This window comes from Alnus glutinosa, chromosome 10, assembly GCF_958979055.1.
Source record: "Alnus glutinosa chromosome 10, dhAlnGlut1.1, whole genome shotgun sequence".
Classification (NCBI taxonomy): Eukaryota; Viridiplantae; Streptophyta; class Magnoliopsida; order Fagales; family Betulaceae; genus Alnus; species Alnus glutinosa.
In genome coordinates, this window is record NC_084895.1 from 25,138,087 (window position 1) to 25,155,199 (window position 17,113).

At 35.1% G+C, this 17,113-nt stretch overlaps 1 protein-coding gene across 7 annotated transcripts; it reads right to left on the bottom strand.

The window, feature by feature from the left end:
* Positions 1-758: 758 nt before the first annotated feature.
* LOC133880411 (protein LONG AFTER FAR-RED 3) lies at positions 759-16,823 on the bottom strand. Of its 7 annotated transcripts, XM_062319360.1 has the most exons (16): positions 16,377-16,823; positions 16,235-16,299; positions 15,440-15,495; positions 9,586-9,687; positions 7,371-7,443; positions 6,093-6,199; positions 5,881-6,004; positions 5,154-5,348; positions 3,903-3,988; positions 3,273-3,380; positions 2,912-3,007; positions 2,740-2,838; positions 2,528-2,602; positions 1,791-1,922; positions 1,535-1,650; positions 759-1,149 (listed from the first exon to the last, which is right to left on the bottom strand). In XM_062319360.1, exons 5-16 carry the CDS (start codon positions 7,441-7,443, stop codon positions 975-977), a joined length of 1,386 nt encoding a protein of 461 aa, XP_062175344.1. In that variant the 5' UTR covers positions 9,586-9,687; positions 15,440-15,495; positions 16,235-16,299; positions 16,377-16,823; the 3' UTR covers positions 759-974. The 7 variants fall into 7 exon arrangements, 5 of the variants coding, with proteins under 5 accessions (XP_062175344.1, XP_062175346.1, XP_062175345.1 ...); XM_062319362.1 differs by lacking the exon at positions 16,235-16,299; XM_062319361.1 differs by lacking the exon at positions 15,440-15,495.
* Positions 16,824-17,113: the final 290 nt, after the last annotated feature.

Consider the following 17,113-nt stretch of genomic DNA (forward strand, 5'->3'; position numbering starts at 1 on the left):
TGGTGTTTTGCTCGCACGAAAAAATTACAAAATGCAAAACACAGAGTTTGGCAAATGCCGCCGGAATCCGGCGACGTTCGGTAGCCGTTGCCGGATTCCGGCGAAAAAGTTTGACCGGATCCAGCCAAAATGGCCAGATTCCAGTCGGATCAGGTCATATTCGGCTGGATCCCGGCCGTTTTGGCTAGATCCAGTCGGAATCTTCCGAATCCGGCCGGCTTGGCCAGAATCCAGCAAATTTCCGGCCGGCATCCGAGGCCGATGGACGAATTCCGGCGCATGCAGGATACCGGCGACCGGATGTTGTCGGACTCCGGCCCAATTGGATTCCAACAATCGACAATTGCTAAATTCTGACAATCGGATATCAAACGTGCGTGTAAGAACGAAGAGTTTAATTTCGGAAAACGATTTACAGTTTTAAAAATCGTAAAATCGTTTTCCGAAAATTAAAGAAGCTTTTAAAGTCAAACTGAAACGATTTTCGTTGACCATTATTTTTGCCCCTACCAAACACCGTAAAATGTCGAAATCATTTTACGCCGAAACAAACGGAGCATAAGACAATAATTCCTGATTTCATATTTCTTTTATAGGTTATACAAACTCAATAACCCACTCAGAACACCAATATGGGCTCGAAATCACCACAATTTCCATGCCTTACTTATGGAAAACGAACATGTCATTCTATACAAAGATATTGGCACTATCATTCTCAATTATTGAGCATGAAAAATGAGTTACACTGTAGAAGGTATGACAAATATCTGTCTTTGTCATAAAACATCTATCCATCGATATTTTACATCAAAATAAAATTCATACAAACATCTTTGTGTCCAAAGGATTGTTTTTTTGCTAGACATACACAATTTACTTTCCACGATGAACAAAATCAGCCAAGAGCTATTCCATATTCCCTTGTATTTATTTTCTGTACCTAAGTTCCTCATCACTAAACTCAAAGGCGGTCAGGGATAGGCCCGTAGGCCAGCAACATATGTTGCCTCAACAGATGCAGATCCTTGTGCTGCAAATTCATCCCATGAATCGGTAGATAGTATGACAAAATCTGCGAGCTTCCCAGGAGATAAAGACCCCAAATCGTCGTCAAGAAAGCATGCATGAGCCGCTGAAATTGTGTGCCTGCCAGCATGAAAGGCGTAAAGATTTCCATGTACAACAGAAGTTCAACAAGTGAAGAAAGAAGGGGTTGAAAGTTGAAACATATGGAAAAGAGCACTGATCAGCAGAGAAAAGAAATAAATTGAAACTTGTAAAATAAAAATAAACACAAAATACACATCAACAGAAAAAAGACGATTGATTTTGGTTTGACAATTTGCTTGAATGTGGCTCCCTGGTGGATGTTTTTTGTTAGGATATCAGTGAGTAAAGCTAGCATTGAAAACCTGCTGAGGCAATCAGAGGGGGCATTGTATCCCCAAGTATGCATGTCATGACTAAAGCTAGGGATATTATATAGCAAGAAAAAACATCAAAAGGATCAAATATTTCAATATTTGCTTACGCTTTTAATGCATCATTCAATGTAAGGCACTCTGAAGGAATCCAAGCATCATTCCAACCAGGAGGTATTCTCTTCATAGCTGTCCGTATAGCACCTAAAGGATTAATATCTGCAACCTGAAACAACAGCACTGACCTAATATTTTGCAGAGGTGTATCACATATTACTGATTAATTTAAGAAGAAAAAAAAATCAGAGTCCTATTGAGCATCATATGCAACGAAAAGAAATATTGAATGTGTGTCATAATACTTACAGGCCAGTCAGAACCAAATGCCAACTGTGCATTGCCAGCTAAAAGTGACCGAAATAGATAAGATTCCTTTTGTGCCCTCTCCATCCCAAGTTTTTTTATAGCAGAATCAGCATCATCTAATAAGTGCTTTGGCTGTTCAAATTTGGAAATCATGAGACAATATTCAAAAGTAGTACTGTTCATAAAGGATCTATTATATTCAACTTCTCCGGTCTAGGCAACCATAAGCCACAATGAAGCGAGAAAAAAGAAAAGAAAAAGAAATTGATTGATTCCATCCAACATTCGGGAAGACTGAAAACACTAAAAAGATAAGAGGCATTAAACTATAGAGGGGAATGACATATCATCTTGCAATGAAGTTCCAGGGATTTATGTATCCTCTTCTAAATTCCTTAATTCTTAGTGAACAAGTACGGGTTGATGCCAAAGCCTCCAAAAGCTAAGGAATTTTCTTGTTTCTTTCTATTTCTATCTTTCGCCCTCTAAAGACTAATAAGATACGTGATGCACTTTGAACTGTTTCCATAACTGTTAAAAACCAAACTTGATCAGAGTGGCAAAGGAGGAATTATGCATCCCAATAACAGCACTCAGCACTCAGCAGCAGATTTACAGAACACTGACGAATGTATGCCACAAATCCAGAAAAATCCACACAAATAAACAATTACAAGCACCATGAAGTAGCAGGATGTGAACAAGAGAAAGCCCAGAAGATAGTTGAAATAAGAAACCTGAACTGAAGCAACAATCCCTTGTTGTCCAAATCGGGCATCTGACCCAGGTGCCAAATGTTGGGCATGCTCAATCTGCAAGCATTTTTTCAGTTGTGCAACAAAAAAGGAAAATATCATTGTCAAAAGTAATGATCTCCTTCATTTTAAAATTCGCAACAACATAAACTTAACATTGTTGATCATTTTCATGTCTTAGCCACAACATTTACCCTAAATCTCCGATCCCTCATTCCATTTGTAGAAATGACCGACTCATACATATCCAGGATCAAGTCATTTGCTTTATCACCTATAGCATGAATAGCAACCTGAAACAAACTAAAGGTAAAAGCCAATTACTACTTGTACATATAAGGTGGTTTTTGTAAGACAAGGAAACACCTGAAGGCCTGATTGATCCGATGATGCAGTCATGTTGAAAAGACTGTCAATTTCTGTCACTAGTAGGCCATAATTTTGAGGCTCCTCTACATATGGCTACAAAATAGAAGCACATATCTTAGACAAATTAACTTAGTAAAAAAGTAATAAAAAACATTCTGTATAAAATTTTTATCTAACACAGATGAAGTGGTAGTTAACTACAAGCCATGCTCAATCCCTGTCAAGTTTTGGCAACTCAGCTCAGGATTTTCAAGAGCCCCCTTCCCCAAAAAAATTACAGAAATGATGAAAGTGGAAATAAGAGATGGACTATAATAACTAAAAAGGTATACTAATGCTAATACATCTTTGTTCTCACCTCATAAAACAGTGCGCTATTAGAACCCAAAGACCCATCAGCAAAAGCCTTTACACCACCCAAGTAAATCCACTGGCTCATGGCATGACCCATTTTTTCAATTAGATCCTAAGTAGGAATTAGAAAATTTAATGAGATACAGTATACAGAGAAAAGTTCAGAACATCCACTCAAGGTAACCATTAGATTAGAAAGATAAAAGAAAAGGAGTGAAATCTCAACAGGATCAAGTTGCTTGTGAACAAATCCACAACTTGGATTAATCCACAACCTGGGACAGAAACAACACTGGCATAAACACAGACAAACCAGGGTGGAAAATTATATTTGCTTTACTCATGCCAGAAAATTGACATGTACTAAATAGTGATTAATTGATTTGACCACAAGGTCCTACGGAGGTTGAATCTCCAGTACAGTTATCTGGCTTATTAATAATAAGAGCAATTTTTTTTTTTTTTTAATTTTTTTTTTATAAGTAATCGAAATATCATTAAACTGAAACATCTTTTCGCTTTTAATAAGAGCAAATATGACACCAGTTGGTCACCTAATGCAAGCAGAACATAGAAAAAAAATTATCAAGTAATAAATCATTTCTTCCAACGAGCAATGACAAGAAATTCATACAAGTAAACGTGACCATGTTTCCATTGGAAAAAATAAGCAAACCCTGATCATCATCTTCCTAGAAGTATCAGCCCATTGATACACATCTGTAAAAATCACAAAAAGGAAAAACAAGTGTGTGACGGTTAAAAGGAATTATCATTATCACACTATAATACTGCATATGAAACAACCATGAAAATCTTAATTTTAAAAACAAAGAACTAGATCAACTTACAAGTTATGGACTCAGACGTTGAGAAAAGAGAATGAGAGAGCCAACGACAGAGTGTGGTTGGTTTCTCAATATATATTGTTAGGAAAAGTACACATAATCCCCTCAAACTACTACCTTATTGTTAATGTCTTTACTAAATTATCAATTGTGTCAATGTCCTCCTCTAAACTACAAAAAAAAAAATGTCAATGTCCCCCTAATGACTAAAATACCCTTCATAAAATTATTAAATTTAAAAAAAAAAACTAAAAAAATTATTAAAAAAATAAAAATAACAAAAAGTTATACAAAAATAAAAAATGGATTTTCTTCTCTCTCTTTTTTTTTTTTTTTAATTTTGGTTTTTTTAATAATTTGTTTTTAAAAAAAAATATTTTTTTAGTTTTTATTTTATTTTTTCCAAATTTATAAGGATATTTTTGTCTTATTGAACAATTTTTATGGTCAATTTTGTCTTTTTATTAATCTTAAGAGGGACATTGACATTTTTTGGTAGTTTGAGGGAAGACATTGACATAATTGGTAATTTGGAAAAGACATTGACAATTGAGTGATAGTTTGAGGGGGATATGTGTATTTTTCCCTATATTGTTTCTTAAAAAACAAAAGTACAATAATGCCCCTCACTAATACATAACTATCTTGACATGACTAAATAACTATCTTGGCTGTTCTTCATCAACAATAACTATTGTTTCATTTCGATGTCCCATCGGTTTTAATCCATTTTATGGTCATTTTATTACATTGCACTTGGGTGTTGAAACCCCAATATTTTTTCTTTGCATTTCAAGAGATAGATAAATTGGTTTTTATTTTTCTTTAACAGTTAGTCAAAATAAAGCCATTTAAGAATTGCACAACTTTCCATAACCATTTTGGTAAATTTGACTGTGAACCCATTTCACCTATCCAAATTGCATGTTCAAGTGATATCCAAAAAATAGAACATTTTTTTTTTCCCTTTGATAAATAGAAAAGAAATATCATTTCATGAAACATCCAATGAATCCTCAAGAGGTTTGAACTGAGACCTGAAAAATCTTCCCACGAAAGCTCTGCTGACACCCCAGTAAAATATCTCCCAAAATCAACAACTGTTGTCACACCCCTCGTCAAGGCAAGATTGCTGGCTCTATGCAAAGCTTCCCTCCTTTCATTTACAGAGACCTCTGGAATCCAGGGTACGAGAAGTTTCATTGCAGAATCAACGAGCAATCCAGTAGGTTCTGCATGGACGTAACACAAGATATAACACAAGTTATTTACTGTAGTGCATCAACTTATTTAAACATGTACATAATCTTAAAACCGAATAAAGTAACATACACTGCTAAGCCATCAGTAACCATGTGACATTTTTAAGATTTTCTTTTTAATTAGTAGTGTGGTGCTTATAAGATTGAGAATCGAATCCATAAATTTGATTATGAAATGGGAACTTCATCCACTACCAGATTAAAATAAATAATGTTTTTGATAAGTCAGATTAAAATAAATAATTCCAGCAGAACAATCGAATATGGTAGAATTTAGTGGGCAAGGAACATCCAACGCTGACTTGTGCATGCCATTAGGGGTTGGCCAATTCTCAATAACATTAAAAAGAAGGAAAGGAAATAAGGTAGCATGAAGAGACTTCAAACTTGATATGTACGAGAAAACTTGATGAAGTTATAACCAACATGCCAGTTCACTAAAGCCAAGTGCTTTGAGTGGGTCAAAAGCATATTAACACTATTGAGTGCTATTTGATATTACCTCCACCGGCGGTTCTTATAATAGTTCCACCTTCAGGATCTTCCAATAGACTACTAATGCCAGCTAACTTTAGTGCCACTGAATTAGCCAAGCCCATGTGACCATCCATCCTTGATAACCAAACCTGTGCACAAAGACACTTAAGTAGGTCCAAACTATTCTGATGGTTAATATTCGTCCTAGAAGTCAAAATAAACGATGTCACTGCTTACAGGATTAGAAGGTGTAATATCATCAATCCAAGAAGCCGCCGGTGATTCTCCTCCCCATAGATCATTGTTCCATCCACCACCCAAAATCCACGAACCTTCTTTTGCATCTGAAATTTTTTGTTCAAATGTTAAACTTTGAAAAAGCTGCAAAAGCTTGATAAGGCATAAGAAAAGCAAAAAAAAAAAAATTGAGCTACTCTCTTCAACCATCATTAGTCAGTTTTAGTACTGGCTAAAGATTCTTCCTCTCCACAAGCATGGTTATGCAGTTTTGCATTAATGCTCTATGATAACTACCACAAAGAAGCATTTCAGTGATACTAAAAATAAAAACGTGTAGGTACATAAAACGACACGATAAATGCTGAGAAAGTTATTTATGCTTTTCCCTTTTGTAACCTTAAATTTAATCTTCCAATTTACAATTGATTCAAAGGAACAAAACACTCCAGCAATGACATTTACCCTTTGAAGTGGTTTTAAAGTTTTGGGACAATAAAACTAGAAAGGTGTTAGATGTTGAGGATTTTAACCATTTGCATAGAGGGCAAGATAGTTTCAACAAGTAAAAAAACTTATTGAGCTACAGTGACGTATGAAGCTATTTTTTCATCCAGAAGACAAAAATTCTGAAAGAAATTGAGTGGAAGTGAGGGGTATGATTGAGTCCTTTTCTAGGCTTAAACCATACGAAATGCAGTTCACAGATTTTCATGTAAAGTATATTTTGCAAATGTAAATTTGAGATTCCCAATAAAATACTATGATGAGACAAACCTTATCTTTTAATGAAGAAGAATTTAGGCCCTCAAGGAGGAAACCTAGTATTGTTTTGCCAGGTATGAAACCAAAGAAAGATATAGATTAAAAACCCACAAACTCGGAGCATGGGAGTAACCTAAATCAGGAAAGAAACTAACAAAGATGGATTAGTCAAGTTATATGAAGATAAACAAATGGAAAGATAAGTAAGTTGTCCGAGTTAGAGGCCCTCAATCACATCGTAAACAGTAAAGATAATCTAGAAAGCTAACAGCAAAATGGCTGGACAAGTTTGCATTTTACTTGGAAGATGAGGTAAAATAAGTTTAGTGTTGCCTACACAGAATACTTTGATGATGACAACGACGACAGATGAAATTCATAGTGCATTATGTCGTTTAGATCAGAATATGAATTGACATCTCAGCCATTGTTCAAGGAGAGTATGGTCATTACATGGTTATATCTATAATCACCACCAACTCTAAAAGTAAGAAAAAGGATGGGAAGAATTACTTCTCACCGCTTCCTTGACCTTTCTCACGAACTCATCTTTCTGATTTACACCCCGGAGTTCCACCCGCACCATCTGTTTCCCGCTCATAAAATTTCAGCTCAACATACACATTTAGATCCAATTGGTGGAAATAAAGATCACATCATCAAAGAAACAAAAATTTGACAAAAATTTGGCAGAAAAAGCTAGAAGTATAAATATATATATATATATATATATATATATATATATATATATATACAAGTAATCAAATTATCATTAAAAGCGTAAGGCGTCCCTAGGTACACATGAATTGTACAAGAGAAAACACCTAGCTAGCTAGAAGGGGAAAAAAAAATAAGGAAATCATGAATTTCAACAAATGCAGCAGCCCAAAAATAAATTTTTTTTTGATAAGTAATTTAAAATTCAATAAAAAGCACAGAGGGGCGCAACCCTAATACACGGGAAGTATACAAGAGAGCCCCTAAACAGGAGGAACAACTAATAAATTAAGAAAGTCTACAAAAGTAGAAACACCTAGGTGGCAAAGATGGGGAGCTATCCATAGATATAACGTGTTAAAAAGACGCTTCCTTAAAACTACCATTACAGTCTCGACATCTTCAAAAAGCCTCGCATTCCGCTCCCTCCAAATGCTCCACAAAACACAGTGAGGAACTAAACGCCAAACATTTTTTGCTAGGCCATGCCCTCTAAAAATAAATGCTGGATAGAATGAAAAAATTATAAGCTCCAAAGGGGAAACAAATGCAGCAGTCCAAAAATAAAGAGTACAGAATGAAAAATGACTCAAGCCCTTCCACCGTCCTCTTGCAGTCTTCAAAACTCCTATAATTCATTTCCCTCCAAAGGCATTACAAGAGGCAAAAGGGTACCATCTTCCACACAGTAGCACTCCGAGTGCTACCAACAGTCTACTGACAAGCAAGCAAGTCAACTAGTCGGCTTGGTATAACCCAAGACAGCCCAAAGTGATTGAAGAAAAAAAAAAAAAAATTCCATATGGCACAAGCAACCTCACAATGGAGAAGATGTTGATCCACAAACTCTCCATTCCTCTTACACATACAACACCTATCAATCACAATGAAATACAGCTTCCTAAGATTATTCATAGTGAGGATCTTCCCTATAGCTATCGACCAAACAAAGAAAGCCACTGTCAAAGGAACCTTAGTCTGCCAAATATTGTTCCACGGGAAAAGACCGCCATCGTTACAAACTAGGACATTGTAGAAGGATTTAACAGCGAACAATCATTTTTTGGAAGGGGCCCATCAAAGCTTGTCTTCACCTTCCTACCTCTCTCCAACTGAATAAAACAAGCTGAAGAAGGAGGTGGACGTACCATGAGCCACTTTAACAAAGCTTACGTTCCACTGATTAGAACCACTGAAAAGCTCCAAGTGAGCCACTACGGAAGCATCCTTTGCGCAAGCAATACCATATAAATTTGGAAAGGCTTACTTTAGGGACTTGTCTCCAAACCACAAGTTATGCGAGAATCTAACCTTGGAGTCATCTCCATCCCAAATTTAGTATGACTGGAAAACTTCCTCCAAACCCTCTTAATATTTTTCCATAATCGCACCCCATATGCCCATTAGGCTCATTAGAACACCACCCACCGCATGAATTGCCAAGTTTAGAGTCCACCACAACTCTTCACCAAGCCTCTTTTTCATGCACATAGCGCATAACGATTTTCCTAAGAGAGCACAATTGAACATATGCAAGTTTCGAACCCCCAATCCTCCCTCAGAAATCAAAGTGTAAACCTTAGGTCACCATTCTCCAAGTGAGGGAAAAAGAAAAAAAAAGAAAAAAAAAAAAGAAAAAAAGGCCATCATTTGAGAACCAATGGCTTTTCAAACATTAAAAAAAAATATATATATATATATATATATTGTTACCAAACAAAACATTTTTTAAAAAACAAAACACGGAACACTTTTCAAAAAACAAGACACAATATACTTTTTAGAAAATAAAAATGCTTTTAACAAATCACAAAAGATAAGTTCAATTCAGCAAAAATGACTGTGCTGTACATAATTCTCTACTTGAAATCTCAGAGTTATGGGAACTAAGGAATAATATATAATCTTTTCAACCAATTCAGCACAGAAAATTAAGGGGAGGGGAAAAGGAAAAAAAATGACACTTAAATTGGGAAGAGAATCAATTTAGAGGTAGAGGCTTCTGCTAAACCTGAAGTCCACCAAAAATCAAGTGCACGTGGGAATCAATAAACCCAGGAACCACAACTTTTCCTTCGAGATTTAACTCTTCAGTCCCATGTCCTGCTACCTCCTGCATTCATATGAATAATGCATGAAACTAGAGACTCTTACAACTTACAAACACCAAAAATCCTCTAGGAATCAATTTTACAATGAAAGTATATAAGATGGGCATCAAAATGAGAAACAAAACAAAGAGTACCCAGCATGGGCCACCTAAAGGACAGGCGATCAAAAAGGGACTGTATGGAAATATTATACAAGCTAAAGAAAAATATTATTTTCAGAGGCTTTGATATGGTAACCTCTACATCCAGCTTATGATTTTTCAATGACAAGCTCGAAGTTCCAAAAGAACAATATGACAAACTTAAGAGCTTGATCTCAAAGATAGATACCTGAAAGACCCAGTTAGGCTATGAGCAACTTAGATAGAACATACCCACCTCATAGTTCATCACTTTTTACTAGAATTTACTATACCTCACCCTTGATGCATTTGACAGGGAAAAAAAAAAGGCTTTACTTTCCAAACCCTTGTTTTCATAAAACTGTAGAAACATAATTAAGGTCATCAAATTAAACTTTACAGTGTAACTCTTCCACTCTTTCACACAACCCGATCCTCTTACTATCTTCTTAATTTTGACTTCTTTTACTGATTTGCAATAAATTATTATTACTAGGTCTCCACCTAAAAACCTTCTTCCTCTTAACTTCTTCAAAACACAACAGCTGAATATGCATTTACATATTCTCATGTGCTTGTTCATATATTAATTAAATGATTAAAATTACTATTTTCCATTCACTTAAAATTTTGAGACAATTGATAGTCTAACATGGTATTAAGTTTGAACCTGACTCTACACTTTACCTCCCTCCCAACTTACTATGCTTAAACCAAACAAACAAAACAAACAAACAAAAAGTGAGGTTTTTTCCTATTCCTTTTACAAGACAATACCGATCAATGTCGATAATTTTCAAATCAGGGAATTTTTTTTAGGGAAAAATATTGTTCCAGTGCACCAGGGTTTGAGGTTTGACCTTTTGTCAAATCAGGGTTCAAATTCGAGCAGATCAATCCCTAAGGTTTAATCCGTTATCAAATCACAATTCTGTTAAATTTTCAGACGTAATGCTACTTAACAGAACTGTGACGAGGGAGTGATTTGATAACGGATTATACCTTAAGGATGATTTGATCAATTTTAAACTCTGATTTGATAAAAGGTCAAACCTCCAACCCTGATGCACTGAGGTTTTTCCTTTTCCTGTTACAATACAATACATGTCATTGATGTCAACCAACACTATCATCTCACCAATTCGTTAAACCGTCCATCACATTTGTCATTCACATTCTGAAATTTTCCAGGACGCCAGAATAAAATCAAACATTGGAATGAAAAAGAAGAGAAAAAAAAAAAAATCCAAAACTTTTTCTCTTTTCTCTTGGTTTGAACCAAACATAGTATTAATATCGCTCGAAGTACACACACAAATGAGTATAAGAGAATGATGATTATGATGAAGGACCTGAACGAAGGAATGGTTGCCAACGCGGAGAATCCTGCCGTTTCGTACGGCCATGGAGTTAGCGAAAGGGAGAGAGTCATCGCTAGTGAATATCACGGCGTTCCTAACCACCAAGTCTGCAACCGGAGACGACGAGAAAAACGACGATGATGAAGAAGAAGAAGATGGTGTCCACCATGACCGCAAAACAAAGGCGAAAACGACGACGGTTGTGGCCGAGACGAGTGCGTAAAGCTTCATGGGCAGTTGGGCACTGACTGAGCACACACACTTTCAGAGAATCAGAGCTTTACGGGCGGAGAATCTGAAGATGTGAACGCGGAAGCTAAAGCTACTAGCCTAAGTGAGAGTGAGGAGTTATCGCATTGGGACGCATCCATTGTATGGAGATGGTCCTCCGATTTTATCGTATCTGGGCAATCAATTGCCAGGAGTGGACGCTTCTGATCAGCGGCTAAAGGTGGTGATCTAGTGGGCTGAGGTGATGGCCGAGAGGATTAGGATGCTATTAAATTATTTGTTCAAATTTAAGAGAATTTGAGCAAGTACTTGTGAGATACCACTTATGAGACCCGCTTGATCAAATAAAAATTGGGTTGTCAAACTACTTATCCGGTAAGGTGGGTTTCTTAAATGGTCTCTCACAATCGCTTGCACAAATTCTCTCAAATTCGAATAGATAATTTGAGGGGATCGGATCCTGGTTGAGTAGTCTAGTAGCAATCATTGGTCAATAAAATAATGTCAGATATCATTTTTTTATCCTTTCAAATTTGAATAGCTTTTAAAATTACCATTAAATCAAAATTCAATAGTGATCTATTTTAAATCCAATGATAATTTTAAAAGCCACCTTAACTTTGAAAGAAAAAAAAAATGATCTCTAGCATTATTCTCGCACAATATTCAATGGGTAGCAAGTTCTAATTTCGACATTTTCTAATAGCAAAATGGTTCAAGTACTCCTAAATTCTCACTTTCGTGATTTGCCAGCAAAATTATCATTAATTATACATGTATTTTAATTAATTTATTTATTTCTTAACATGTTCACATTAGATGGGAGGAATGAAAAAATTGAACTAGTGACCTTCGCCTATTGACCTTCGCTTTATGAGACGTGGTCCCCAGCCGATTGAACTACCCATTAAAATTAATTCAATAATAATGCACTTGAGAATACGTGTAGCAGTCCTCGAACGATAATATTCTCTTAGGTCACTACTTTTAAGTTTTTCAGTGTGTTATTGATAGAACATTACTTTTATTTTTGAAGGATTAACTCTAAAAATGGTCTTCTTGTTCTCATATTTATCAAAGCATTTCAAGGATTTTAAAAAGTGATAAAATTGATCATTTAATTCTCCAAATTTATAAGATTAGTTCTTTTGTCCATATGTCGTTTCATCTTTGTCATATTAAAAAAAAAAAAAAACAAAAGGAGGGGAAATCCCTCCACGGGTGGTGTGGGAGTTTCCAGCGACTTACCCCATCCCTATGGAGGTGGCTTACGAAATAAAAAAACACTATGAATCAATTTCTTCTTTATTTGTTAAATGTTTTCTTTTTATGAGCGGTTAAGTATTTTTTTTTATTTTTTTTTATTTTTTTTAAGTAATTAAAATATCATTATAAAGCAAGATGCTCCTAAATACACAATGAAATATCTTAGAGGATCCTCTGAGATTATAGAGACTTAGTATCTTCTCCTCAATGATTGAAGATGACCAAGAGAATGGGCTCTCAAGAGTATTCAGTATTTGCATCTAATGCCTACAGGCTAGGCTCCTCTAATAAATTGCATGCTTGTACGTAGGGATCAAGGATTATACTCAGAAAATTAATTCAAGCAGAATCTATCTGTTCTGATGTCAATTGGTAAAAAAATAAAAAAAATCTAAACCCAAACACTACATCGAACAATCACAATGCAGTAATATATCTCATATAAACATCAAGGTTAAATACCTTTTTGCCCATTGGGTTTTAACAATTTTTTATCACAGGCGGTACCTCATATATAACCAAATAATACATTCGTTCATCTGCCGTAAAAAAACTATTGGAATTCCATGTCAAACCAATCAAAACTTGGCATGTAACGCCCCCAAACCACTAAGGGTTAGGTTCGTCCTTTTATTTTTAAAAACTGCAAAGATTCGTAAGGTCCGCCAAATAACTTAACTAATATGCTGAATTTAATAACAAAAATAATAAAGATTTTTAAAAAACTCAGAACTTTAATAAATGCGAAAACGGTGATTTCGAAAATTTAATTTTTAGAGATTCAATAACTGAGAATTTAAAGAAAGCTAAATTTGTTGTGCAAGTGCACTTATTAAGGAAACATAAATGCAATATCCTAGTGCTAGCCTAGATCCCATTCCGGCCGCCTAGGTCTCTCTGTTAATAACCTGAAAACAAAAACAAAATAAGGGGTGAGCGAAAAATGCTCAGTAAGGAAATCCTCAACCATAAAACAGTTGAGTTAAATTCTTTTCTTTAAAACCTCAAAACAATTGTCAAAAATTCATTTTTTATACACAAGATATAATATATGTTTGAAATCAATTATTTCTCATAATATGCCCCTGTACACTATTACGCCCTGTGTAAATAGGGTTGCGCGGTCATTGCTGTGACCTCGGGCAGGTAATGCAGTTTACCTGTGGCCACAGGCCCTGCCCCCGTCAGCTAATTAATTAAAGTGCACTTAGCCTGACATAGAGACGGATTACCGCTTTCACTAAGTTCATCAGCGGGTGCGCTTCCATCTCAAGCTACGGTACCGAGCTTAATCTCTGGTGACACCTACGTCACTAGCCATATACAAAATACCCCAAAAGAGTGAACTCCATAGTCCAACTCAATACGACTGTCGCGGTGTGCTTCAATCGTAGTATCCCAAATACGCAGCTACGGGGTCCTCCTCTAAGTCAGGTGTACCTGCAGCCAAGAGACATCATCTATACGGTTGTGGGGGTTTGCCACATCCGTATAGGTGAAGGGATGAGTTCACCACCTCAGTGATATTAAACTAACTGAGTTTTTCCAAATGAACTAACTTTTCTTTTTAGTCTCGCGTACACTATAACAGCTACCAATTTATAGAATTTTGTTTGAAAACCCCCATAGCTGATATAGCCTACACCGACTATCAGAAAACCTTTAAAACATACTATGCAGTTGGACCCATACGTAGAAGTTCCTTTGGCTTGGAAGCCACCACGTATAAACCCACCTACAATAATACTTTTATGTTGGTAGCTCGAATGCACATAGGCCTAACGTTATTAACTGTGATAACACTGTGCCTCAGGGCATTACAACTTCATGCCGAGCCCATAGTTGTTCATGCGGTTACTAGAGTAAGACTCTGATATCCAAGCACTTCTTACTGATGTGACACGTCAATCCATCTACCTACTCCCAAGCCACACCGATATCGCAACCAATAACATCAAAACCAAGCACACTAAGCTCAAAACATGCCATCTCGCTCTTTAGTACAAGCTTACTATCATTTTCCGAACATGGTTAACACAGAACCCTAGGGCATTACAACTCATGTCGAGCACGTAGTTGTCCATGCGGTTACTAGAGTAAAACTCGAGTATCCAAGCACTTCTTACTGACGTGCCACGACAATTCATCTACCTACTCCTAGGACGCTGTATTACTCATATCGAACCATGACAATATTCTTGTTCGTCCAAGCTCAATGTTATAAAATTATGCAACTAGACGATAACAGTATACATAAGCTCTTTTGCCATCAAAACTTTTAGGCATACTAATACGTCTAGCATCAAAACTACAATATTCTATATCATGAAAACATCATTTAATTTAAACAATGATATGCATGCTAATGATGGTCTTTCCATTCCTTTAAAACTTTCCATTCCTTTCATTCCTTTCGTTCCTTTTATGCTCATGCTTTATGCTTTATGCTTTACAATTCAAATTCTATTCTCCTATTCTTTACAAATCATGATTTCTTCAAATACAATAAACCAATTAACATGAAACATTATCATTCAACTTTGCATAATTTAAATCCCAACCGCAGCTCACATTCAAATCCTTTAAAAATAACTCTACACATTTCATCCATACATCATTTCATAACATCATTAATATTATTTGAACATAGTTGAAACTACTCAAATCAACCAAAACAGATAATCAACATACTGTTGGTTCAAATTTATAAAACACATATATTTTTCTATTTTAATAAAATAACAATAATAATTTTTCAGTGAGTATAATATCACCTGGCTGCGCGGATATTAAGCACTAGGTCTCCTAGACATCACCTTGCAATGTATCACTGTGAAATAATACATTGCACTATTTAGCACATTAAGTAATTAACACCCTAATTAGCACTTGAATCGCTCAAGGCTAAACCGTTGGAAAAACTATAATATTTTAAGGGTTCCAAACGCCTACCCATAAATCCTAAACACTAACTAAAACTCAAACAATACTAACCCAAAGTATTTATTAAGGGTTAGATATTAAAATCAATATTTCACTATTTACTCATAATGTTAATTATTAACCTGCAATTGATTTCACTAATACTTTTATACTAACATTAATCTAAAATTACAGTTACTACTCTTTTTACAATAATTACTAACTTATTAACTTAAATCATTAATACATTTAAAATAACCTTAACCCATAAGAAAATCTTAGGGTTAACTTCACAAATACAATTTAAACTAAATACCCATAATTATTTATTTTTACTAATATTAGAACCTAATTCATAAATACTTATTTTTTTTACAAAACCTATAGCTACTTTGGGATTAATTATCACTATAACCACAATTAATCCACAAATTAACAATCTAGGTTTTACACTTAAAAACTCTAAATTAATTTAACCCATCAAATTAGAGTTTCCAAACTTAAACCATAATTTATTTTACTAACCCATAACATAATTATTGCTATTTAAACACTAATAACCCTAACTCATAAGGTTTACTTAGGATTAGATATGAAAATCGCAATTAAAATACGTAACCCAAAAGTAAGGGTTTAAGGAAACTCACCAAAATTCACCAAACCAAAATCTATGGTTTGGGTAGTCTCAAGCAAGTTCCAAGTAACCTATTACCTAAAGAAAACACTAGATTAAACTCACATTTCAATATTTTAACCCAAAATTACGAAATCATGAGTTTAGTGTTTTACCTCAAAACGATCGGTGGAAACGTAGATCCAAGTGCAGGGATCACGTTTCTGAAGACGGATCGAAGATCGGATCATTAGATCTTCGTAGATCATGAATTTTGTGTAAAAACCTTAAGGAAAGAGAAATGAGGAACTCTCTCCATTTTCTGAAATAAGGCTCTCGGGAGCCTTTCTTCCTTTTATTAGTGAAGGGCCATTTGGCCCTTCATTCAACTTTTACGCATGTGGGGCGCAGGTTGTCCCAAATGCAATTGTATTTCCTTTTATTTTTAATTCTTTTCTTTTCCCTTTACTTATCTTTCCACTTAACTCTTCCTCTCTTTATGACCGACACACACTCATCTCTCCATTTAATGTTCTATTTTATTTTATCTTTTGTTTTCATCTAATTCTCTTTTCCTTTTAATCTTTTCTAACATTTTTTTATTTTTGTCTTTTAGTTATCTAAAACTTCTCATTTTTCTTTTAACGTGGACCACTTGCTTGAATTCTTGACTTTTTTTTTTTTTCTAAACTGAAGGGCCGAATGCCCTTCAGTTCATGAAATGGCCATTCGGCCATTTCATGCAACTGGCCGTACGGCCATATATATATATATATATATATAATTTGTTTGATGGCCATTTGGCCATTTCTTTATTAAATGGCCAAGTGGCCATTTGAGTGAGTGCTCCATATATATATATATATATGTATTTCTATTTCATTGCTTTTTTTTTTTTTTTTTTTTAAAAATT